The sequence below is a fragment of the Mus musculus genome, chromosome 17, assembly GCF_000001635.26.
Source record: "Mus musculus strain C57BL/6J chromosome 17, GRCm38.p6 C57BL/6J".
Taxonomy (NCBI): domain Eukaryota; kingdom Metazoa; phylum Chordata; class Mammalia; order Rodentia; family Muridae; genus Mus; species Mus musculus.
This window is the reverse complement of record NC_000083.6, coordinates 26,541,387-26,567,709: the sequence shown is the minus strand read 5'-3', so window position 1 is coordinate 26,567,709 and position 26,323 is coordinate 26,541,387. Positions and strand designations below refer to the sequence as shown.

Below are 26,323 nucleotides of genomic sequence, written 5' to 3'. Positions count from 1 at the left end.
CCACTATTTGGATGAACATTTCAGATAGCCCTTGCTTCCTGTCCAGCTAGGCTTCAGGCAGGTTCCTGGAGGGCAGCTGGTGTTCCTGGACAAGGAGTCTGTGCCTTCTGGTGCGCTTGGGACCAAGGGCCTCCTTGGAAGACCAACTTTGAGATCTGAAATGTCTGGGGGTCGATCTCCATGGCTGTGAAACAAGACAAGTAGGTGCAGCAGCCTCTGCGGATGAGGTGGCTTTTATGGGGCTTCTTCCTGCTTTCCCTGTGGGTCACGAACTTTCAGAATAAACACACAGGAGTGCCGGAGGGCTGCCTATCCTGTACTCCTCCCACATATATAACCAATGTAATTAGGTTAATAGACCTACACACTCAAGCTGACAACAGATGACTAGGCTAATTGCCCTTCCTTAACAGGTCAAACTGTATTCTGAGAAACGGTGCCAGGCACAAGACAGCAGGGCTCCTTAGATCACACATCTGGCACCAACTGGGCTGACCCAGGCCCTGGTTCCTTCCATGCAGCCCTTCATGGATGCTACAGTAGTATGGGCAATTTAGCAGGTCCTATCTCAAAATATTAGGGGTGACAGTATAACTCAGTGGGAGAATACCAGCTATGCCCTACACTTAATATCCAGCAGACACAGACACACACACACACAGAGAGAGAGAGAGAGAGAGAGAGAGAGAGAGAGAGAGAGAGAGAGATCTGAGCCTGGCTCTCTTTATTGGCCACTGTAGAAGTAGAAAACCAGACTGTTTAAGATCAAACAGGAGGGTCAGGTAGGGCCAGAACTCTTTTCTCCAGGGTTGCCCACCAGGGCTCCTCCAATGCCCTGCTCCCTGAGGGCTCCAACCCACCTGCTTGTGACTCTTCCAACTCAGAGCAATCCTTCTCACCTCTGGGTTGGCATCACTCACTGAAAAGCTTTAGCAGACCCACAGCTAGCTCTGTTCTGATTTCAAGCAATGCCCATGGGCAACCAGGTGCTGCCTCACTGATCTGGAGGTGCAAGGCAAGCCTCAGGCAGAATGCCTGCCTTCCTTACCAGAGTCAGGAATCCAAATGGCCAGAGAGGGACTGTTCCAGGCAAGTGCATGAACACGGCTATTATCCAGAGAACGAGAAGGACCCAGAAAATTAGAACAGACTGCCAGAGTTAGTTTAAGGCCAAGTAGAGCAATTCAGTCCAAAGCTGAGAGGAGCCAGTTTGAATCAGTCAGCTTAGACAGGAGTTTGGGCCAAAACAACTGAGCTGAATCAGCCAGCCAAGAGTTCAGAAAGAGCTAGAAAGGGTAAGTTTATTCCAGCAGTAAGCCTCCAAGACAACAATCACGTCTGATGAATAAAAGTTACATTTACGTTTGGGATGGGGACTTTAGCAAAAAATTAATTTTAGAAGATTATGGAATCAGGTGATAGAGAGAAGAAGAGAGGAAAAGGGGTAGAAAGGGAAGCATGGAGTGCCTGCAGACGGTTAAAAGATTCATGAGGAGCACGCTGGGGCAGGGTTAGCAAGGAGGAAGGAGATGCATTCTTAGAGGAGGTTTTGCCTCTCTCTGAATCTAGGGACCAGGAAAGAGAGCGCTTCTAGCCCATGGGGCAGAGCGGCTGCTCTACAAGGGAACAGCAGTGTTGTATCAGCTCCTGCAAATGCCCTCAGGCCTGCTCACTAAGGTGGGATGACTAAGAAGGGTCTTCAGGGCCTGCAGTGTGTGTGTGTGTGTGTGTGTGTGTGTGTGTGTGTGTGTGTGTGTGTGTGTGTGTGTGTACGAGTCACCCCTGTGAGACTCCCCCAGTGCAGCTCACTCTGTGTGTGTGTGTGTGTGTGTGTGTGTGTATGTGTGAACGAGTCACCCCTGTGAGACTCCCCCAGTGCAGCTCACTCTGTGTGTGTGTGTGTGTGTGTGTGTGTGTGTATGTGTGAACGAGTCACCCCTGTGAGACTCCCCCAGTGCAGCTCACTCTGTGTGTGTGTGTGTGTGTGTGTGTGTGTGTGTGTATGTGTGAACGAGTCACCCCTGTGAGACTCCCCCAGTGCAGCTCACTCAACAGGGCTCAGCACCTGGACAAGCTCAATAAACTCAACCTGGGTTTTACAGGTCATTCCGCCTCCAGTCTGAATTTTCAGTAATATTTTTATAAACATGCCGTGAAGTACGTGGACTAACCCATCGGTCTCTGGCTCTTCCTGGAATGCCAAGGTAGAAATGGGGGCATTTGTATTGGTCCCTCAATTGACAGTGAACTGTCAGAGCCTCAGTGGTTGGTCAGCTTAGCCTACCACAGAGAGTAAGGGACTTCAGCTTTCAGCAAGGCCCACTGGGGAAGGCATGTCAGACACTGAGGAAACCAGACTGGATTCTCAGATCAACATCACTCATTTGAAGACTGAAAGTAGGGTGCAGAAAAACCTCAAGCCAACTTCAAGAGGGTCATGCTGGGACCCAGGTGGGGTAGCTCAGTGGTAAAATACATGCCCATCATGTGCAAGGTCATGGGTTCCATTCCCAGCACTGCAAACAAGAAAGAGGGAAACACAAGAGACAGAGACAGACAGACAGAGAGAGAGAGAGAGAGAGAGAGACTTTTGCAAGGTCCACTCAAGTCCCCTGAGGGGAGAAGACCTTTGGAAAGCTACAGTAAGCAGTGGAGGAGACCAAACCAAGTCATGATGGGGCCAGCACCACAATCAAATGACCTGCGCTGTCACTCGGGGTCACCCATACTGAAACTCTATCCTTTCTCAACAGAACTGAACTTGCATTGTGCACTGGGTCCCCCAGATCAGCATCTGAACCTGGGCTCTGCGCTGCAAGGACAGCTTTCTTGCCCGACAGGCAGCACACATCCCCCTCCCTCCTTGAAGTGAGCACACAGCTAGCCAGGGGAGGAGCACACCACTCTTAGATCATGGGGTCTCAACACGGGGACTGCCACTGTGGCAGAGCTAGCCATTGCCTCTCTCCTGAAAGTGGGGCTCAGGCTCTGGGGACGGAGGCTGTCAAAGCCTCTGGAGTAACAGGCAGCAAGTGCCACCAGTCAGCCGGAACTGGGAACAACACCCCCGGACCTAGGTAACAAAAGCCAGTTCTGTGAGTTCAATGATCAGTATCAGTAAAACCGCTCAACGGGAACAAAGCAAACACGGTAATCATTTAAGGCTCAACCTCCGCCCTTAACCCCTAAAACTCAGAAAGGGCCAATTCAAGGATGAGGAGAGAGGGCCTTGGGATGCAGCTCTGTGGGAATTTGCTTAGCATGCACGAGTCCTGGGTTCTCCTCCAAGCACCAAAAACAGGAAAGAGGGATGCAGAATTCTCCACCAGCAGCTGGCACATGCAATCACACTGGACAAACTGGAGAGGTGTGTTTTGCCCAAGGGGGGACCTCTAGTCAAGTACCATTCCACCTGCAGACGCAACCACATACAAACTGGATATAAATCCTGGCCCTTAGGAGGTCAGATACTGATGAAAGGGAAGAGAAGATGGCAGAATTCGCTAATTACAGAGCAGGTGCCTCGGTCAAAGGGTACAATAATGGCGGCAGGCAGAGGACAGTGCTTGCTGGTCCCACATGCCACCTGGTCTCATGTGAGGATGTCGATCATACCCATTTCCTAGGCAGGAAAACACACCCAAGTTAGGAAGCTGGGTTCCCCTTGGTCTTGAACTGGTGGGAAATGGGGATGTTCTAATCACTGTACGCCCCCTGTGCTCCCCACTATTAAAAGGTTTGACAAAGTGGTGGCTTTTCAAGATTCCCCTTGTGCCCCAGAGCTAAGGCTTCAATGCCAATAGGCCAAACTCCGACTCCAGCTTTATCTATATCCATGCAAAGTGCTTTTGCCAGAGGGGTCACCCTCACCAGGGTTTAAAAGGAAGACTCATTCACTCTCTTCAGTGACAAAGGGATGGATGTCAAGTTTGCTTATATAGTGGCTACTCCTAGAACCCAGTCATGTGACACGTTCCCCCTCCCCCCCACACATGCAACACTCCTCTGGCAATTCCACAGGGTTGTGCCATATGCCACCCATCCCCTAATGATAGTCCAAGTGGCAGGTGGCTAAACACTGGGTACAACCCTCAGCAAGCCGATGAGTGGCCCTGTATGTGGTAAAGGTCTGTAGAACGGCGGAGCCTTCCTTCACAGTGAGTCCTAGAGCTCTGCTATGTCAACGTCTGAAAGAGAAGAAAGACATGGGCTGGACCCACAGCTCACCCTGCGTGAGGAGATCGAACGGTGGGGAATCCATTCTTACTGGTCTCCAGTGAGCCCCAGCAAGCAAGGACTTTCTCAACTGGCATTAGTGGGAACCCTGTGGCACCCGGGCACTCAGGGCCTGAGACACATCCAGAAAGCCCCAAGGCAGTAGCAGCCGAAAGTTGAGCGGTGTGCTCCTTAAATATCAATGCCTTAAACTAGTCAGTAATAAGCAGGCCCTGACAAGGCTAAAGCTGGCCCCAGCTGTTTTCCTTTTTTTTTTTTTTTCATCTCACCTGCCCCCAGCCCCCAAACTTCCAACTGGAGCCCAGATCTGCCCAGCCCTTCCAGCATGCAGGCGGGGCATGCAGGCGGGGCAGAGAACTGACAAGATGAAGTAACCAGAACAGTTACTTCTTTAACAAACTCAAAATCCCTAGGACTTGCAGAACCGTGTGGGGACAGGAGGGTTGGGACCCTTTCCGGTCAGCCCTGGGAGGTTTGAGGGGGGGGCCTGGATGTGCCCACTGCCCTTCTTTCTGCATGGGCACACTGTGGTAATGGGTGTCCCTAAAACTGGCTCAAAGCCCTCTCGGTTCAAAGCTACCATGGTCTGTATGCTTTTGTCTAAGCCCAGGTATGGACCCCGGGGCTACCTCAAGCAAGCAGGAAGCTGGTTTGCCAGATAGTACCAGTGCCCAGAGTGAGCTAAAAACCACTTTGGCTGGTTAAGAGGTCTGAAACCAATGTCCTCTCTGGGCCCTGACCCCAGGTTGCCCATATGCCACCACATGATCCGAATCTTGGGCCGTTTTTAGATTGGTTGTCACTCTGTTCTGCCTCTATACACATCAGTAAGAGGGGGAGGATGAGGGGAAACTGTGACCAATGGAGGAATACCCGTTCTCTGGCTGTGGGGAGCGCTCACAGATCTCCTCAGTCACAGATGCCCTACTTCTGAGTTCCATGTGATGGAGACTGGGTCAGGGGTGCCTTACAATCCCTGTCTTTCAGGTGGTGACCTTATTTTTAGTACCAATTTGCAAGAGGTGAAACCAATATTTTGAGCATGCCCAGACACCTGCTGGGGTTAGCCAGCTGAGCGGTGAGGGGCTGCACCCTAAGCCTTTGCTTCTAACATTGAGAATCTACTAAGCAGCTGGGTAGAGAGGTACAGCCAGGCTTCTAATCCTTTTGCTCCAAAGTATCCCAACAGCCCAGAGCATCTCAGAGCGTCTTATGTCAAGGGAATGTCTGGTGGGGAGGCCCTTCCCATGCAGGCTTCCAGAAGGCCTGGCCCTATACAATGGTGTTCCAGGAGGCAAAGAACCTTCTGCAGAACCTCGAGATCCCAGCATCCTCCTCTTCCCGCACTGTCCCCATGGCTTGCGGGAACAGGCCTCCACATCTGGTAGGTAGAGGATTCTCAGGCTCTGAAGAACTAAGCTTCTCCAACTGCTGCCAGATTGAATGGGGCTGCAGCCCTCAGATCCCACCGGGCAAAGCCAGGCGCGCGGCCCCACCTGTCAGCCAGGACAGGGTCCACTAGGGAAGACTGGGGAGAAAGCCTGAGGATGCCTGAGCTCCTTTTATTTGGGATTTGGGAGGAGATTTGGTTCCCAGGTTGGGGGAGGGGAATGAAAGATGTCAGGGGCAAGCTGGGGACACCGCGCCGTGGAAAACAGAGTGCGAGGGCTTGCCAGGGCTGCACGAGGGGTGGGGGTAGGGCTCGAACCCCGAGGAAGGCCGCGGTCCCCTAGGGCCTGCCGAGGCGTGCACAGTGCACCAGGGTCGCATTTGCACGTAACGGGGGGTGGGGGGTGGTCGTCGCCGGCTGCAGAGGGCCTCGGGCCCGGGGCCTCACTCACCTCCTGAAGTCAAAGGGCATCGTGCCGCCGAGCCGGTGGGAGCGTTGCAGGCCAGGCGGGCCGCAGCGCCGCGTGGGTCCGAGCCCGCTGCCAACGCCTCCTCGGCCGCCCCGCCCCCGCCAGCCTGCCCGACACTCGCCACTCGCCTCCCGCCGCCGGGAAGTGACGCTCCACGCAGCCCATTGGGCGCCGCCACATCCACCGGCCGCCCCTTCCGCCGCCCCATTAAAGGGGCCCGAGGGCCCGCTGAATGGGAAGGCCCGAGAGTGGGATGCTACCCAAGCCCAGGTCTCCAAGACTCCCGCTTTGGTTCTTTTTGGCCTCTGATCTTTTTTCCTAGCGTAAGTGGGGCCTCAGGACAAATCGCTCTGCCTCAGGCAGTGGGTTTTGTGCTTGTAAAACAAAGCCATTGCGTTGTGAAGATCAGAGAAAAATGCTACAAATTGCGGGTCCATGCTTGGTGCTAGTTCTGGGTGAAGGTTAAAACTGGGGGATGGGCAACGCAGTCCTAGATTGAGAAAGTCCACCCACCTCCCACCCATCCCTTGCTTCTTAGGAAAAGCCATCTGGCTCCCGAGATCCACCACCACCCCTTTCTCTATCTGTATAACTGTTAATCCCACTTTTCAACTTTTCATAGGTATCAAAGGAGGTAGTTGGGGCCCTGCTTTAGTGAACAGCCTGGCATCTAGTGACAGCTTCTCCACCTGTTAGAGTTGGGCTTAGCTAGCCACTTCTATCATCTTTCTTCGGGATTGATGCCAACCAGTACTCGTTGAGCATCTACCAACCTGAAGTCAGGAACTTGCAGGGTTATCCAGAGGCTCTGAGTTTGCACGGTTAGAAATGGTAACATACCGCTGATTGCCCCTAGGAGCCTCCATTCTCAGAAACACAGAAGTACAGAGGAAAACCTCCCTCAACTTGCTGGGCTAGAGGAGGAGGCAGCTGAACTCTAAACTTTTTGTGATTGGCTGGTCTTAGTTGTCAATCTGACATACCTGGAAGAGATTGAAGAAATGGCTCCACTACATTAGCCTAAGGGCTTGTATGTGTGTAAAGTTTTCTTAGTTCCTAAGTAATGATGTAGGAAGGCCCAGCCCTCTATGGGTAGCAACATTCCTAGGATGGGATCCTGGGATCAGAAAGCTACTGCATATGAGCAGTGGAGCCCATTAGCAGCCTTCCATCCTCCACAGGTCTCTGCTTCAGTTTCTGCTTCATGGTTCTTTTTTTTTTTTTTTTTTTTTTTTTTTTTTTTTTTTTTTTTTTTTTGTTTGGTTTTTTTGAGACAGGGTTTCTCTGTATAGCTCTGGTTGTCCTGGAACTCACTTTGTAGACCAGGCTGGCCTCGAACTCAGAAATCCACCTCCCTCTGCTGGGATTAAAGGCGTGCGCCACCACGCCCGGCCCTGCTTCATGGTTCTTACCTTGAGTACCTACTTACCCAGACTTCACTCCCTGAAGGGCGTGTGGATGTATGAGCCAGATAAACCCTTTGCTCCCAGAGCTGCTTTGGTGGGAGTTTATCACAGCAGAGAAAAAGCAAACTAGGACACCCATGTAGGGGAAATCTGACTTCTGAACTTCCCTGGGTTCTGCTGCTGATGCCTTCTTCAAAGCTGCGATTTAAGACAACAACTTAAGGAGAAAAGTGGGGATCCAAGTTCAAAAGGCAGGATGGGCAGGGAGGCAGTGTCCTGACATAAAAAGCTCCTTGGTTTCCTGAAGGATAAGCGGGCAGCAAGATTCAGGGTCTGCAGTGATGGGCGATTCCACCAGGTTCTTCTCTTTCTGACAACCGGAATCCCCCTTCCATTCATTCATCCATTCATTCATTATTCATTCATTCATTCGTCATTCATTCATTCATTCATTCAACAAACACCCGCACCCCATGCTCTTATGTATGGGAAATGAGAAAGTTTTAGCCAGTCCTGGAGCCTGGGAGCAGCAGAAAGAAAAAGCATCCTGGGACCTTCTGGAACCACTGGGTACAGATAAACCCAAAACAGAAGTTGTATGGTGTGGGCAATTGATCTCATGTCTTCCCTTTTTAGAACATGATCCAGAGACTAGCTCTTGGACATCTTGGGGACTATTCTCATCTTTAGCCCAGATTCTCCTAAAGAATCTCAGATGTGCCCTTGAGCATGATCAAGGATAACAATGCCCAGCAGAGTAAATGACGATAAGACTGCCTGAGCTGGGCAGTGGTGGCGCATGCCTTTAATCCCAGCACTCCAGAGGCAGAGGCAGGCGAATTTCTGAGTTCGAGGCCAACCTGGTCTACAAAGTGAGTTCCAGAACAGCCAAGGCTATACAGAGAAACCCTGTCTTGAAAAAACAAAAAACAAAAACAAAAAGACTGACTGGTGTTGGTATCTTTTACACAGAGAGAAAAAGCTCCCAGTTTTTGGCTGGATACATAGAAACTTGCATTTCACAGCTTCCCTTGCAGCTAGGCATGTCTATGTGATCAAGTTATTGAAATGCAGGGAGAAGGTGGCTTTAGGAAGAGTTGATGTATGCTCTTTGCCCTGTGTGTCGCTTTATGCAGCTGGCTGCCTAGAATGTGGATGCCACTATCTCAAACCACCAAATGGAAACCACATGGAACAAAGCAACAAGACAGAAAGAGCCCAGGTCTTATCACTCTGCCGTTCTATGTGTTTATATAAGACTGAAATAAGCATCCATCTTATTGGAACTACTGTTGTTTTGGATTGCTGAACGCTTACACTGGAACTCAGTGGTAACACTCACGTCCAGCCCAATCACCTGACTGCTCAAATAGTGCACAGAGAATTTGCCAGTCCACTATTACCTAATGTCCTACAATTTTCCTTGGGAGAACTTAACACAACTCAGGACTGGATTAACTGGCTAGTGACTGCACCCCCAATTTGAGTGGAGGTTTCCATAGCCACCCAGAGAGTTCTATGCCCCAGTATAGGGGAATGCCAGGGCCATTGGGGACCCTCTAGTCCAATGGATGACTGTGAGCACCCACTTCTGTATTAGCCAGGTACTGGCATAGCCTCTCAGGAAACAGCTATATCAGGCTCCTGTCCACATGTATAGGAGGCACATTTCTCTCTTTCCTTTCTTTCTTTCTTTCTTTCTTTCTTTCTTTCTTTCTTTTTGGTTTGGTTTTTTTTTTTTTCTTTTTGGTTTTTTTTTTTCAGACTCAGAAATCTGCCTGCCTCTGCCTCTGCCTCTGCCTCTGCCTCTGCCTCTGCCTCTGCCTCTGCCTCTGCCTCCTCTGCCTCTGTCTCTGCCTCCTCTGCCTCTGCCTCTGCCTCTGCCTCCTCTGCCTCTGCCTCTGCCCCTGCCCCTGCCCCTGCCCCTGCCCCTGCCCCTGCCCCTGCCCCTGCCCCTGCCCCTGCCTCTGCCGCCCAAGTACTGGGATTAAAGGCATGTGCCACCACTCCCCGGCTAGGAGGCACATTTCTACAGCAGCATGGTCACATGGTCTTCTCATAGGTCGGGGAGGATGGGAGTGGACTGACCTGCATGTACCTGCAGGGACTTTTGAGGTCTGGAAGCAAAGCGAGCTGCCCATCTCCTGTTAACCAACCTAGGAGACTGTGGGAGATGGAACAGAGGAAATCAGACATGTGGCACAAGATGTGGGACTACTCTAGACCTCTTTGAACATGGCAGCAGCTAGTAACAGTTGAGTTTGGGAACTACTGATATTATGGTACTTGTGGTGGTCAGTCTCCAGTGGTCTTCATCTGCCAGTAGCCCCAGTCTCTGAATAGTCACCTCCCATAGTGAATAGGTCTAGCCTGTGTAAGTCAACAGGATATTGTCAGTGTGACTCCTGAGGCTTAGTTTATTAGATATTTTCTTCATTTACACTTTAAATGCTATCCCATTTCCCGGTTCCCCCTCTGAAAACCCCCCCATCCCCTCCCCACCCTGCTCACTAACCCACCCACTCCCACTTCCTGGCCCTGGCGTTCCCCTATACTGGGGCATAGAACCTTCACAGGACCAAGGGCCTCTCCTCCCATTGATGACCAACTAGGCCATCCTTTGCTACATATGCAGCTAGAGCCACGAGTCCCACCATGTGTTTTCTTTGGTTGGTGGTTTAGTCCCAGGGAGCTTTGGGGGTACTGGTTAGTTCATAATGTTGTTCCTCCTATAGGGCTGCAAACTCCTTCAGCTCCTTGGGTACTTCCTCTAGCTCCTTCATTGGGGACCCTCTAGTCCAATGGATGATTGTGAGCATCTACTTCTGTATTAGCCAGGTACTGGCATAGCCTCTCAGGAAACAGCTATATCAGGCTCCTGTCAGCAAGCTCTTGTTGGCATCTGCAATAGTGTCTGGGTTTGGTGGTTGTTTATGGGATGGATCCCCGGGTGGTGCAGTTTCTGGATGGTCATTCCTTCAGTCTCTGCTCCACACTTTGTCTCTGTAACTCCTTCCATGGGCATTTTGTACCCCCTTCTAAGAAGGATCAAAGTATCCACACTTTGATCTTCCTTCTTCTTGAGTTTCATGTGTTTTGCGAATTGTATCTTGGGTATTCCGAGCTTCTGGGCTCACAGGCCTCTTTTTCTGGGGAAATCCCAGTACCATGCCTTAAGGATGCTTTCTCTCAGAGGGCTCCTGCCACAGCCAGGTGAGGAGCCCTCCAGGAAGTCTACTGACCCAGGTCACAGCCCAGAGTGCAGCCTGGCCCACACTTTAGCTCCAGTTCTAAGGGGACCCTGAGCCAGAATTCCCCAGCTAAATTGCTCCTAAATCTTGACCCCTAGAAACTATATCATAACAAGCATTTAAGCCACTGAATTGTGGGAAATCGGTTATACTGCAGTTAAGGGACATACACTGGCATTCTCTTTCCTCCCTCACCCCAGCCAGCCTGGACAAGCCACTTTTAGAGTCAGAGAAGTCTCTAGCTGGGTGACCTGGACGAGTTGTTGAAATGGCTATCTCCAGGCCTGAGCTAAAGTGTATTAAGTCCTTATACCTGTGGCAGATTGCCTGAGGCTGCACTACTGATTGTGACCTCAGGTCCTGGGGTCCTGGGCCATCCCCTCCCCCAGCGCATGGGCTAGATTTACTAGCTTGTGCCAAATGAATAGAACATCACATATTGATGTCGGTTCTGAGATGATGTTACAGAAGATAGCAGCTTCTGTCTCAGACAGAAACTCACTACCTCTTGGGTCAGTTACTTGGAGAAGGGAGCTGCCTGGCTGTGAGGCTGCCCTCCAGGGATGCCATGTGATAACTTGCAACTGAATCAACAGCATCCATGGGCATGTGATCAGTCAGGGACAGGTCGGCTCCAGCTGCATTTTGGGACATTGCAACCCGACAGGATAGCTTGACTGGGCTTTTGAGATGTGTTGACCAGAGGCAACCCAGTTGATTCTTACAGGATAGCAATTTTCTAAGCCCCTAAATGTGCCTGATCCATGACCCAACAGCAGGTATCAAATGTGCTGCTCTACAAGTTGAGGATGGGAAATGCCTGGCATGTAGTAGGTGCTCATTAAACGCTTGCTGACTAGATGAATCCACAAAAAGAATGTCCCTAAGGGAAAAGCTTCCTTGACCCCACATGCTCACTCTCTTCTACCCATTCCTGCCAGAAACATCACTGCGTGTTGTTTTAGGCAGGGAATATCTGGGTTGGGTTTGTTTTCTGTAATGAGATACTAGTTCCTGTTCTATAGGCGTGGCTGGCTCAGCCTGATCTGGATGAAGAAGGATTAAAATACAATAATCCATTGTCAAAAACTCAGTGATGAGTTAAAGGAACTTAGATCTTGGGAAACAGGACTCTGAAAATGTGACTATTCTTTCTTGCTCCGCTGAAGTCCTCTAACCAGCCAGAAGGTGCTTGCTCATTCCTTATGCAGACAGCTAGTCACTGGTACCTCTTCGTGGAACATGTTCTGCATGTGGAGATGAGCATGGCATAGCTCTGATGTTAAGAAACTGGGGAGGAAGTTAGTAAAGGTGTGGGTACCAATGTCAGGTACAGAGTAGGAGAAAGTCCCAGTGGAGGAAGCCCTCAAAGCTAAGCCATGGGTGTGTTTGAACTCTTCCAACTGAAGGTGGTAAAAATCATCTCAAATTAATGCTAACTGTCCATGTCAGGAGAGCGGAAGAGAAGGGGAGGGGATGGGACAAATGGGAGGGGGGAGAGGAAAAGGGCGAGGGGAGAAGGGGAAAGGAGGAGAGGTACCTGTGTCTCTGGGTGCACAGCCTTATCCTGTGTACACACACCAAGTCAGATGGAGTAGAGTTGCTCTCTAAGGCAGCCCCAGGTAGTATTGCTAGAGACAGTGCAGGGGATATTGGAAGACTAAAACATGATGGCTTGGACAGGAAGTTAGGGAGAGCTTCCAGGAAGAAGAGGGGTCTGAGCCAAGGCAGGAAGAACAAGAAGAAATTAGTCATGGGGAGACATAACGCTGTGTAACAAATTATCCCAAAACACCACCTATGTTTCAGTGTCTGAGGACTAAGGCCCTGGGTCTCCATGGACCTCTGTGGAACATTGCTGGTGGCACAATTAGGGGCAGGGGAAACGGGTTTTTCTCATAAAGCAGTTTCTGCTATGAGTTGAATCTGAAATGTCTCCACAGGCTCATGATTTGAAGCCTTGTTCCCCCAGCATATGGTGCTGTTCTGAAGGTTGTGGGGTCTTTAGGAGATGGGTTTACGGGTAGAAGTAGCACTTTAGAGGCCTTTGAAGGCAATTCCCACCGCTGGGTCTGACCCCAAGCGTTCTGCCTGATGCTCTGACAGACGGCATAGGCCGAGATGTTCCTACCATTATCCTTCCCCACCAGGATGGGTGTCCCTTGGCTCTAAGACTGAGCCAAGATAACCTGTCCTCCGTTAAGTTGCTTTCCCCAGTTATCTGGTGACAGCAGTGGCCAGCAGAGTCTACATACTGGGTAAGGAGCTGGAAAACGGCAGGGGGGCTGACTGGGAAGGAGCTAAACAGTAAAGGATATGGAGAGCCATGTGAAATGTTTTTTTTAAAAAAACAAAACAAAACCTTTTTTTATAGGCAGTGAGGGTTTGGAAACATTTTAAGCTAGGTCAGGTTGTGGTAGTTGACTCTAGAGTTTGAGATAGCCCAACATAGAGCATTCTTTTACTGGCCTGTGTTTTGTCTTCACTCCAGGTGGCTGGCTGCACAGAGGGAGTGGTACTGGCCCAAGAAAGAAAAGTACATTGCAGACAGGAAAAACCAGAAAGGTGGAGCTATCTAAGTCCTCTGACCCCAGACATGGAGCTAAAGGATTGAGATCTAGCTCGGCTGGGTTTCAAGTTTGCTCCAGGCCAGTACATCCCATTCCTGCTGTTTCAGAATGGTAATATATATTCCATATCACTGTATGTTGAAAGTATGTAATTTGCTTTTTTGTAATTTTTCTCCATATTAGTCCTGGCTGTCCTGGAACTAGCTCTGACCTCAAACAGGCTGGCTTTAAACTCAGAGATTCACCTGCCTCTGCCTCCTGAGTTCTGGAATTAAAGGCTGGTGCCACCATTGCCTGGCTGTAATTTGTTACTAAATAGTGTTGAGACTATGGTGAACTATGGGGACTTGAAGTTGGATCTGAATGCATTTTACATTGTCATATGGCCATGTGCCTATGGGGACCAGCGTGCAGATGTAGTGTTTTGGTAAGAGTGGACCCTATGATTGTGTTTGAATATTTGATCCTCAGTTGGTGGAAATATTTAGGAAGGAGTAGGAGGTGTGGCTTTATTGGAGAAAGTACATCACTGGGGGGCAAACTTTGAAACTTCTAAAGACTTGAGACAATCCTACTGTCTTTCTTCCTGCCTCCTGCTTGTGGATCAAGATGTGAACTCTCAAACCAGGTGTGGTGGCACCCACCTTTAAACCCAGCACTAGGGACGTAGAGGCAGGTGGATCTCTCTGACTTTAAGACCAACCTGGTCTACATATAGTGAGTTCCAGGACAGCCAAGGCTACATAGAGTAGTAGTTCTCAACCTTCTTAAGCTTTGACCCTGTAACATAGTTTCTTGTGTTGTGGCAACTCCAGCCATAAAATTATTTTTGTTGCTACTTCATAACTGTGATTTTGCTACTGTTATGAATTATAATGTAAATATTTTTGGAAATAGAAGTTTGTCAACAGACTCATGAGCCACATGTTGAGAATGGTGGACATAGAGATACCTTGTCTCAACAAATAAAAGAAGATGACTGTTCCCACCACCATGCCTTTGTTCTGCCTTCACAGACTCTAACCCTCTGAAGCCACAAGCCCAATTAAATGCTCTATTTATGAGCTGCCTTCATCATGGGGTTTTGTTACAAAAATAGAAAAGTAACTAAAACCCGACCCCTAACTCAGCAGTCAGAATCCACCCTTCAACCCTGATGGGAGTTAAGGGGAGTCTGAGAATACTAAAGGGAAATTCCCATCATGCAAAGCAAAAGGGTAGGGGAAGCACATCCTGCTCTGACAATTAGCAGTCTGACGCTCTACCTGGTGGCAAGAGTGGAGCTGGGGTTGGAGAAGGAGGCCCAACAGAGGGGCTTCTTAGTCTCTAAGCAGGGGGTGGGGGCAGGCGACCATCTGGAAGCCTGGTCTACACAGCAAGTTCCAGGACAGCCAGAGCTACACAGAGAAACCCTGTCTGGAAAAGCCAAACAACCAAGCAAACAAACTAAAAATTAATCCAGATTAAAGTCCCTCTAGTGACATTACATTGGCCATTAACCAATTTAAGTCACCATTGCCTTCTCTCACCTAAATCAAATGTTGTTATCAGATGGATTCCTGCCCTAGTTCTTGTCAAATACATCCTACTCCTGGCCTTGTAAGTCAGGAGCCTTCTTCCTCTACCTATAAAACCCGAAGCTCACACAGTAAGGGACTAGTGGTTCCCACAGCAGCCACCTAAGGGGCTTGCCTTTCGTCACATCTGACTTCCTTTCCCATTCCTTCCTCTGCTTGCTTTGTGAAATTTTGGCAGGCCTCCAGCACAGAAGACATGCCCCTGCCTCAGAGTCTTTGCACTGCGACCCTTATCCAGTACCCTCCATGTCTCTGAAACAGAGCTTTAAAAAAAGATAGTGTGGAGCCCGGAGAGATGGCTCTGCGCTTAAGAGCACCTACAATCCTTTCACAGGACCTGAGTTCAGTTCCCAGCATCCTCCCTGGATAGCTCACAACTACCTGTAACTCCATATCGGGGGACCCAATGCCTCTGGCTTCCACAGGCACCTGCACACTTGTGCAGATACCACCCTCCCAGGCCCCCTGCACTTTCTTTCTCTCCCCCCCCCCCACACAATTTGTTAAAATAACAAACCCTTTTAAAAGCATACATAGTAAGTATGTGTGTGCATGAGCCAATCATGCAGTGACGTTCCAAGTGGCTGGGAATGAGTGTGCTGTACTTCTCCGTGCTGACAGCCCTGCAGGCGTGCTTACAGGAGTCTCCTCTCAAACTCGGGCAGCATGTGAAATAGTTCCATGTTGAGTCTGCTGTCCCTGCAAGAGGTTTCCAGCCTTGCCATCATCTTCAGGGATCACTGTCTTACACACCGTCTGCCATCTTTCCGAGAAGGTAGGATGCTATGACTAGGGAATGCTGGGCATGAGGAGGTGTTAGAAACAGAGACGGGGGACCTAGACAAGGCAGGTGGCTCAGAAATGGAATCGAGGGTTCTGATAGCTTCCCACCACGAGAGCAAATCCCTAGGGTGAAAAGCTTATGGAAGGAAAACAATGATTTGGGTTCACAGCTTTTGAGATTCCAGGGTGTCATGATTCGTGGCAATATAGCACCTCACCCGACTGGGAGGCCTGGGATGTAGGAAGAGTTCTTATCTCCCAGCAGGAAGCAAAGCACGGGGAGAGGGCAGGGGCCAGTTTCAGCTTTCAACAGCACACCCCTAGTGACCTAACGATCTACCCCTAGGCCCACCTACAGAATACAAGCCTTCAACCCACAGGTCTTTGGGAGACATTCAAGAGTTAAACTGTGACAGACGTTTGGATGAGTTCATGGGTTTTAATATGTGTGCAGATGGATAAACGAAAGGATGGATGAGGGGTGGATGATGATAAACAGACAGGTGTATGTGCCTGTATAGATCTGTACATCAGCTCCCTAGCTCTTTAACCAGTCTGGGTAGGGCTTGAAGAATCATACACTTACTGTCTAAATCTAAGCAGCAGATTCACACATCACACACAGGGCTCCGAGCATCATGGGGAAAGTACCAGGTGAGTCTGGAGCCTTGTCTTTAAATGTCAGGAGGAAAGATGTGTTCACCCCAAACTCCGCTCACCACACACAGGACTCCCAGCATGGGGAAAGTACCGAATGAGTCTGGAGCCTCGTCTTTAAATGTCAGACGCAAAGACATGTTCAAGGTATGATGAGGCATGTCAAAAGGACACAGGAGTCAGAGGGAAGGCACTCCCAGTAGCAACATCTGGGGCAGTTTCAACATCACCATCAATAGTGATTGTCACAGATGACCATACGGGAGAAAATAAAGATCTGCTGGTTTGTATTGCTAAATGTAAAGGCATAGCTGAACAAATGGAAAAGAAAGAAGAGTTCTTCCTCACAGTGGGGTATCAGTTGGGGAGCTAGAAGAAAGGATGGAATTACTACTCCACATGTCACCGCTGCATAAGGTGATCAGGTGACATCCAAGGACAACGGCAGTGCTGAGGCCATCGTTTGCTCCAACCAGAATTCTTCTGGTCTCCTCCTCTCTCCGAGACACTTGAGGGGCTGGAGAGAAGGCTCAATGGTTAAGAGCACTGACTGCTCTTCCAGAGGTCCTGAGTTCAATTCCCAGCAACCACATGGTGGCTCACAGCCATCTGTAGTGGGATCCAATGCCCTCTTCTGGTGTGTCTGAAGACAGCGACAGTGCACTCAACTAAATGGTCAATACATTGATTCCGGAGCCTGCAAGGTGCCACATGTATCTGGAGAATGCCAGCCACACACACAGTAGGTACTCATGTAATATCAGCTCACCTACCCTCATTTGTAGTGTGGAGAGGAGATGCAAATGTCCTCCTGCCTTAGTGGCCAGCTCTCTATCACACATGTGTGCATGTATGTAAAAGAGTGTATGTAAATGCAGTGTTTCCAGTTTGTCACATACTCCCCATAGCAGAGAACCCACCTTGGGCCCTGACCCCTAGAAGGTGAAATTCTAACATTTTCAGTGTTCTTTGGAAGATGCTAGATGTGTTGGTCTGTTTTCTGAGCCCTGCCTCCTGCCTCCCTTGTCCTCACTGGGTGACCCCATGTCCATTTCCTTTGCAAGGCACAACTCAGACCCTTCTTTGATGACACATTAAGGCACTTGTTCTTACCCCTCCTAACCCTGTGACCCTTTAATACAGCTCCCCATGTTGTGGTGTTACTATTTCATAACTGTCATTTTGAATTGTTATGAATTGTGATGTGAATATCTGCACTTTCTGATGGTCTTCGGCAATCCCTCTTAAAAGTTCATTTAAGACCCCACAGGGGTTGAGACCCACAGCGTTAAGGCTGCATTGGACACTGGCTGAGTAGTCTCTTGACGGTGTGCTTTGGACTATGCTGATACTACGTTTTAATCCTATCCCTGTCCCTCCCCTCGGTTCTCAGGGTGTGTGATCCAAAGCAGGTAGTGAACTGCTCTGGGCCTCAGCTTGCTCATTCTTACCCTGGGGTCCGTGGTGGCTCTAAATCATGTCTTATGGCTGATGTCTGGAATCTAGCTCACAGGTTGCATTCACTGAAATGGTCCTCTGCCTTTCACTCTCAGGGGACTGCTGGTGGCATCTTCCAGACTACACAGAGGGAGTGTTTGTACAAGCACACGATGACCCTCTGGTTTGAGGCGTGGCCATTCCCGCTACATTTCTCAGGGCTTTGAAGCTCATATTCTTGCAAGGTCGCACCCAGGGAGTGCTAACCTCACCTGCAGCGTCAGATAGCTCACGTAGGCTGAGTGACTCAGCACCAGCTGCTCATCTCCAAGTCATTCGGATCTGACCTGGAGCTCACCTGGCCCCTCCTCCGCAGTCTTCTAGTGATGTAGCTAGGTGGGGGGTGGGGCAGGCTCTTCCTTGCATTCCTCCGAAGGTTTAGGACCTCCCCATCGCCCAGGATCCACCATTTCTCCTGCTTGTTAGCTAAGCAAAGGGAGTCTGTCTGGATTCCTGTGTCCCAACGCCTGTGTGTGTCACTGTGTGGGTAGCACTGCACTGACTGAGCTGATGTCCGGACACAGGTGTCTCTGCCATCCTGACTGATGACTGTTGTTTCCTCTGGGTGGGCTGTGATGCCCAGGGTCAGGCTGAGCTCCAGGAAACAGGAAAGCAAGGGAGGCTGGGTGACTCTGAAGTCACTCACCACACTGGCCACCCCTGTGAGTCTCTTCATTTGTAAACTAAGGCTCTGAGTGAAAAGCCTTCTTCCTCCTTTCCACCCTCCCTTGTTCCTTTCCTTCTGGGAAGCCATGAGCTCTTTCCCTCCCTGTGGAAGTACTCAGCTCTCTGTGCAGTGACTAAACCTATAAACAGGAACATTCTAGTCTGCTCGGGTGCTTCCAGCCAGCTTCCAGCTGTCAGGTGAAGAGCCCCTATGAGAAGCGGTTCACATCACCCACGGGTATTGATGGACACAAAATAGAGACGAAGGCAGAAGAGAAAGCTTCCAGAGCAGTAATAGAATCCTGGGATGGATCCAATCTTTGCTGACTTAGGTCACCTTGATTGGGGTTGCCCAGTCCCCATTCTGGCCTCAGTTTCTTTCTCAGCAAAATGGAGCAAGTGAGGGTCAGGGTGGGCTCTGTCATGACTGCCTTGGATCTGCATCTGACTGGATCCTGAGCCTCATCCTGTCTGCAGGTGTCAGAGGCTCCCTGGGGGCAGGATCAGGGACTGTGATCAGAGTCTCTGCTGGCCCCGTGGATTCATTCCATTCTGTCGTCCCCTGTCCCCCCCCCCCGGGTTCATTCCACTCTGTCCCCCCATGGATTCATTCCACTCTGTCCCCCCGTGGATTCAGTCCACTCTGTCCCCCCCCCGTGGATTCAGTCCACTCTGCCCCCCCCCCGTGGATTCAGTCCACTCTGCCCCCCCCATGGATTCAGTCCACTCTGTCCCCCCCCCGTGGATTCAGTCCACTCTGCCCCCCCCCATGGATTCAGTCCACTCTGTCCCCCTCCCCCATGGATTCAGTCCACTCTGTCCCCCCATGGATTCAGTCCACTCTGTCCCCTCCCCCGTGGATTCAGTCCACTCTGTCCCCTCCCCCGTGGATTCAGTCCACTCTGCCCCCCCCCATGGATTCAGTCCACTCTGCCCACCCCCATGGATTCAGTCCACTCTGTCCCCCCCCCGTGGATTCAGTCCACTCTGTCCCCCCCCCCCCGTGGATTCAGTCCACTCTGTCCCCTCCCCCGTGGATTCAGTCTACTCTGTCCCCTCCCCCGTGGATTCAGTCCACTCTGTCCCCCTCCCCCGTGGATTCAGTCCACTCTGTCCCCCTCCCATTTCCTCCTTTACACCCAGCCTCATTTTCAGCAGAGCCTTGATCCAGCTTCCCAGTTAAGTGAAATTCAAGAAATCTGGCCCCAAGCCCCAGGAAGTGTTTTAGGGTAGTGTAGACAGGATGTAGACATCAACTGTATCCTGCCTGCCCCCCAGGAGTAACGCCCTTCATTGTTCCCTGCTGGAACGGAGGGGCTCAGTCTTCTTCCGAGTCCACCCCTCAGAATCATGCAGTAATCGGGGCACAGTTCAGAAAAGAGGATTTGCTTTGGGGACGTTCAGGTTTTATTTTGCCAAGTATTTAATTAAAGGAATACTGTTTGTGTAGTTTCAAAAGTTCTCTATTTGAAAAACTCCTCAAGCAGGAGAAGCACACAGAGGACAGCGGAGGTCCCTGCACTCACCCTGCCCTGGCCAAGGCTATCCTTACTGATGGCTTCTCTCAGGACAGTCGGCTTTGGGAGGAGCAGGCGCTAAAGGTGGGCATTCCTGGATGTTCCCAGCCAGTAAACTCTGGACTAGGATCTGAGGAAGAACTTGAAAGTCAGTTGTGTTACGAGATCCTGGTTGAAGGCCCAGTTTAGATCTTCTGGTGGTCTCCAGGGGTGCCACAGCCTTGGGAGAGGGGTCTGTTGTGAAAATTAATATCAATTGGGGATTTCTACCCCACCTTTGATGGCTTAGTTCCCAGATAAAAGACAAAACTTTTATATTTGCAATGAGCCTTGAGCTGCACTAGAAGTGGGCAGATGTCAATCCTCCATCTCTGAGATATGACTATGTTCCGCCTGGGCTGCTCTTACTCTGATTGGCCAGTCCTTGTGGCCATATCTTCAGGACCCTCTCCCCCAGGGCATCTTCTGCTCTCTTGATACATGGTATCTAAGTACAGGGAGCCAGCCACATAGTGGAATGTATGATACACGGTATCTAAGTACAGGGAACCAGCCACATAGTGGAATGTATGATACATGGTATCTAAGTACAGGGAACCAGCCACATAGTAGAATGTAGGTTAAAATAATTGGGTTATTTAAGTTATGATCTTGTCAGAGTAGAGTCTAGCTATATGGCCAAGGTATTGTAAATATATTTTGAGTCTGAGTCTTATGTCTGGGAGTATGGGGCTAGGAGAAAGAATCAGGCCTAACTTCTACAGGGGTCTACCACCAGAGACCTTCAGTCTATTTCTGAACCTGACAGAAAAGGGCTTTTTCTTTTTTCCTTTTTTCTTTTCTCTCTCTCTCTCTCTCTCTCTCTCTCTCTCTCTCTCTCTCTCTCTCTTTCTTTTTCTTTCTTTCTTTCTTTTTTTTAACAAATATTTACTAAAAGACTACAATGGGCCAGAATAACTCTGGCCCAGACTTGGTTTGGAATTAGCGTGGACTAGGAAATGGAACGGTAAACACTGGATTTTACTGAGTGAGTGGGCAGCAAGGAGTCAGCACTGACCCAACACTGACTTGCCATCAGGGGCTCCTGTCAACTTATTTTTAAGTTAACTTTTGTTTTGTTTTGTTCTCTTGAGACAGGGTTTCTCTGTGTAGCCATAGCTGTTCCAGAACTTACTCTATAGACTAGGGTGGCTTCAAACTCAGAGATCAGCCTGCCTCTGCCTCCCGAGTGCTGGAATTAAATGTGTGTGCTACCACACCTGGCTCTTGTAATTAATTTTTAATATATAAGTCACAAAGGAATCTGCATAAATTTGGAAACTTGGCAGATAAATCACTTGGCCCCAATTGTAACCTTTGCTTTCTCTCTCTGTTTTCTTTTTTAGAATTATTTAATTTATTTTATTTATATGAGTACTCTGTAGCTGTCTTCAGACACATCAGAAGAGGGCATCAGATCCTATTACAGTTGGTTGTGAGCCACCATGTGGTTGCTGGGAATTGAACTCAGGACCTCTGGAAGATCAGTCAGTGCTCTTAACTGCTGAGTTATCTCTCCAGACTTTCTTTCTCTTTTGGAGTGGTAATTCTATTTTTAATTTTATATGAATTCTTATATGTCTTTTCTTCATGTTTCATATACATTGTGTTCTGTTTACTAGTACATACATGTAACTCAGCGACCTGTGTGAGTCAACAGTTCACATGGTGGGCAGCTTTAAGTCAGAGATCTGTTCATCTCTCACATCTCAGGGCTTCTGTAGATGAACAACCAGAGGCTTGGACCACACTCGGGCCTTCTTGCAGGCATGGTGCATGTGCAGGCAGGTCTTGGGTTTACAGTTTGGTCCGCACATGCCTTCAGTGGCTTGGATCCAGAGTGCCCCTCAAAGCCCGTGTATGAAAGGCTGTTGAGAGATAGTAAATTTTCAAGAGTAGGACCTGCTGGAAAGAAGTTAGGTCATGAGGAGGGGTGAACTTTTGAGGGAGTTATTGGGATTTCAGTTGCTTCTTGACTCCTTTCTTGCTTCCTGGTTGCCATGGGGTGAGCAGGTCTCTTCTGCTGTGATGCATTTTTGTCCCCTTAGATGGATACCATGAAGGCCAAACAACTAAGGACTGAATCTAACATCTGAAACAAACCTTTCTACTTCATAAATTGTTTGTCTTCAGTATTTTGTCACAGTGGTGGAAAGTTAGCATAATACCCTTTCCCTAGTCTGCCTGTGCTCGGACCTGGTAGCTCCTTTTGGCCTATGGTGTCATTGAATGGCAAATCACTCAAAGGACAGAGGATCTTAGTAGAAGGAACCTATTTGTTCCCCCCTTCCTTAGAATGCCTTCATGGTTTCTCACTGCTCAAATACTGTAGTGAGTCCTTCTACCTGGTAGAAAAGAGTGTTTGAGATACTGCCATAGCTAGGCTCAGCTTTATCATCATAATTCTAGAAAAATAAAATAAAAACCACTTCTAATTCTCCTCATGACATACTCACTCAGCCCTCTTTGCCTGGAAGATCAACTCTCGCTCTCAACTCATCTGACCTCAAGATTGGCTTCTGATTGGCCTGCCTGGTACACAGGCCTGGCTGGATGGCTTTCTCTGTGGTCCATGGCACCTCCAGCTCCTTCAAGGGGGTCGTCATCTCTTTCACCCCAGTCTCAAGCCCCCAGCCGGGCTGCAAGTGCTGATCACATGTCTGTGAGACACACAGACCACTTGGACAGATTGGGTGTGTTATCTTGGTGGACAGTCCCCCACTTCTGGGAGATAAACGAGGGAGACAAGAAGGCAGTGCTGGCAAGAGAGTCCTAGGGCAGTCGCAACGTCCAAAGCACGAAGACTCACGGAGTATATTTCTGAAACCATCTCCCAGACCAAACCACTCCCCTTTCTATCTCATTCATCTGGTCCTGAAAGCTGTTGAAAGGGATTTGTGCCAAGGCTGTGGTCTGCAGTCTCACAAGAGCTGGCTGAACCTCTGTGGCAGCTACATCTTGTTGTTTGAAAAGCCAGTGGTATCAGAACCTCTACCCACTCCTGAAACTGGCAGGGATTTCCTGGGGGACTGGGGAGTTTGCTTTAAAAGAACAGCCACCCCCTTAAAGCAATGGTTAGGCTGTGTTACCTCCAAGTGGCTCTTTGCCTCAGACTATTGTTCCTGGCAGAGCTGGGGGAAGCCCGGATGCTCTACCATCTCCTCTCACTTCTCCTTTCCCTGAACAAATCAGAGGGAAAGGCTCTCTTTATTTCTTTTCTCTCTCCTTAACATAACCAAACACCACTTTCCTATAAAAGTATTGCAGAGTGGTTTTAAAGACAGAGAGTAGAATATCAAAGTCTCGCTACTGAGACATCAGCGTGGAGTTTGCCCCACCCGCCTTCTATATAAAGCATTTTAAAGATTTCACAAAATTAGACATTTATCAAAAGTGGATGTAATACACATGTAAAATATGAATATTGGCTTATCCATGGCTAGTGCCTCGGAAGCCCTCATGCCTCTCTTGGAAGACATGTCTCACCTTCCTAGCCCTCAGAGAACTGCTACCTTGAATTTTGGGTGGCCTGTCCCTTTGCTTTGCGTTAGAATTTTAAATCTATCCATCTGTCTGCCTAGTTCCCAACGAGATACTTTTGAATTTTCTATAACTGGAGTGACGTCTCGTAGCCTGTCCTTTTCACACACACACCCCACCCCACAGAGCGAGGCACATGCCCTGTTTACTCCTGTGTGCTGCTGTATGGCGAGCAAGCAATACAGGGTATGTGCATACAGTTTTCCAAGTTGCTTCTTCTGATAATGTGGAAATTTTCTAGGATTTTCTTTTTCAACTTCAAAACGTGTTATTAAAGTCAACGACATTCTTCCCCCCCCCCCCCGGGACCATGTGAAAGCATATATAGCATCCATCTTATTATTCCTATCTTTTAAAAACAGACTTAATTCATTTATTTTTCTTGTATAAAAACCCTTATGTGGTAGCCACAACTGGAGCCTGCGTCCTCTGAACAGAGACTCTGGTGTGGGTTTTCACAAGGTGATCAGTGAATTCCTGATAAGGAGACTGGGTGAACACAGTCACTTTCCAGAGGTCAGGGGTCAGGTAGCTGCAGGTCTTGGAGGTGGCATAAAAAGTGGCCTTGGCAAAGTTGCTCAGGGTGGCAGTGCATCCTCTGGCTGAAGTGTAGCAGTCATCTATACTGGCCATCAGGAGCTTCTTGGGCACAGGAGCAGAGACAATGCCAGTGCCTCTGGGGGCAGGGATGAGACGCACCAGCACAGAGCCACAGCGGCCTGTCACCTTGCATGGAACAGTGTGGGGCTTGCCAATCTTGTTCCCCCAGTAGCCTCTCCGCACAGGGACGATGGAAAGCTTGGCCAAGATGATGGCCCCTCGGATGGCAGTGGCAACCTCCTTGGAGCACTTAACACCAAGATCAACGTGACCATCGTAGTCCCCAATAACGACGAAAGCCTTGAACCTGGTCCGCTGGCCAGCCCGAGTCTGTTTCTGCACTGGCATGATTTTCAGAACCTCATCCTTTAGGGACGCACCCAGGAAAAAGTCAGTGATCTCAGACTCCTTAATAGGCAGGGAGAACAGGTAGATCTCCTCCAAGGACTTGATCTTCATGTCCTTAACCAGGCGGCCCAGCTTGGTGACAGGGATCCACTGAAGGAAGAAGACACCAAAGGGCTGCCTCTCGGTGCAGGGGCAAGCAGCCCGCCCCGCCAGCGGCCCAGACCTACCTCCTTGTCTTCAGCTTTACCTCCACGAGCCCCGCGGCCTCGACCACGGTCACGGCCTCGACCACGACTGCAGCCCCAATGACTGCTGCAGAGTCCTCCGCAGAAGTTGACACGGCCTCCTAATCCTGGGCCCCCGGATCCTCTGGGCCCTCCGGCTGCACTGGAGTCAACTGCCATTTGGTGTTTTCCCGAGGGTGTTTTCTATCTTTTCAGTGGGGGCTGAAATAATCGTTTTCAATGGCAGTTCAGTGGCATTAAATATTACACATTCTCATGTGTTTCCATCACCGTGTGCCATTTCGGCTTCTTGTTGTTGTTTTTTGTGACCACAACACATTTGGGAAAAGGGAAAACTCAACTGAGAAAATGCCTCTATAAAACTGGCCTTCAGACTTTTTTGGTCACGGTGTTTTTCGTAGCAACAGGAAGCCAACGACTTAGTACTCATCCCCAGACCTTTCCATCTTCCCGACTGAAACTGTGCCAACTCAGCAGTAACTCCCAGGTCTTCAAGGTGGCTCAGTGGGGAAAGGTGCTTGCTGTAAACCCAGTGACCTGAGTTCTCTCTCTGAGACCCACACGGTGGGAAGAGATCCAACTCCCACCAGCCCTCGTTTGGCCTCCACAGGCCGTTCCGCCCCCCCCCCCCCCCCCGAAAACAAATAAAATGTAAACAATCACTCCACTGCTCTGGCCCTTGGCCTCACCCACCATTCTGCTTTCTGCTTCCGTGGATCTGACTACCTTGAGACCTCGAATAAACACAAGCAGGGTGCTCCAGTCTCTGTGTTATCTCATTAGCACAATGCCACCAAACTTCATAGAGGTCACACACCTGTGGAGAATCCTTTCCTTTCAAAGCCTGAGTAACACCCCATCGTGTGTATTTTATTAATTTTAGTATGAAATGTCTCCAACTGCTCATTGCTAACTTAGAGATAAGTAATGGACACATTCAAATATTTCTATTTTTTTTAAAAGTTAATTTGTGTCTTTTTCCAGAATCATATCATTTCCCCCTTTCTCTTTTCTTCCTCCAACCCTTCCTGTGCACGCACCCTTGCTCTCTCCCAAGTTCATGGCCTTCATTCTTTAAGCATTGATATGTATGTATGTATGTATGTATGTATGTATGTATGTATGTATGTCATGCCCAGTCCATATAAGTTCCTTGTATGTATAAGATATAAGATTTAGGGATTGGGTCGTGTTGGGTACACTCTGGGGGTTCCCCCCCTGTTTCTCCCGCTCTTGGCACGCCTTAGGTGTCTGTGGTTCTTATCCTAGGGCTGAGGACTCAGGTGCTCCCTGCTTCCGTGTCAATGGCTGCTGTCCCCATTCAGGTCATGCAGAGGCAGTCATGTCGATGAGCCTTTATGGACATAGCCTCTCTGACGTTTCTAGGAGGGGAAATCTCATAGCAGACTTCCCAGTTTGTCTATGACAAACTGTCCTGCCCTCTTCTGTTACAGTTGATATTTTTGTACTAACCTTACAGTTTAAAGTTGCTATATTCATTAGGAGGTTTGTTTTAGAACTAGGGATTTTAT

The 26,323-nt window shown here is 49.4% G+C and overlaps 1 protein-coding gene, 1 long non-coding RNA gene and 1 pseudogene across 4 annotated transcripts in view; 1 reads left to right on the top strand and 2 right to left on the bottom strand.

The window, feature by feature from the left end:
* Ergic1 (endoplasmic reticulum-golgi intermediate compartment (ERGIC) 1) overlaps positions 1–6,948 on the bottom strand; it is a 96,173-nt gene extending 89,225 nt beyond the window's left edge. The window contains exon 1 of one of the 2 annotated variants that reach the window (XM_006524823.2): positions 6,869–6,948. In XM_006524823.2, the coding sequence (XP_006524886.1) occupies positions 6,869–6,933 (65 nt within the window). In that variant the 5' untranslated portion in view covers positions 6,934–6,948. Of the gene's footprint in view, positions 1–6,077; positions 6,199–6,868 lie in introns of those variants that run through there. The other variant, NM_026170.3, reaches the window with a different exon arrangement.
* On the top strand, positions 1,639–26,323 carry 1700049J03Rik. Of its 2 annotated transcripts, none has more exons than XR_001782188.2 (4): positions 1,639–5,620; positions 13,244–13,433; positions 15,521–15,674; positions 25,776–26,323. It is a non-coding gene; the product is annotated as an RIKEN cDNA 1700049J03 gene (long non-coding RNA). The 2 variants fall into 2 exon arrangements; XR_876697.2 differs by lacking the exon at positions 1,639–5,620 and adding an exon at positions 6,352–6,418.
* On the bottom strand, positions 23,958–24,965 carry Gm8225 (predicted gene 8225; annotated as a pseudogene).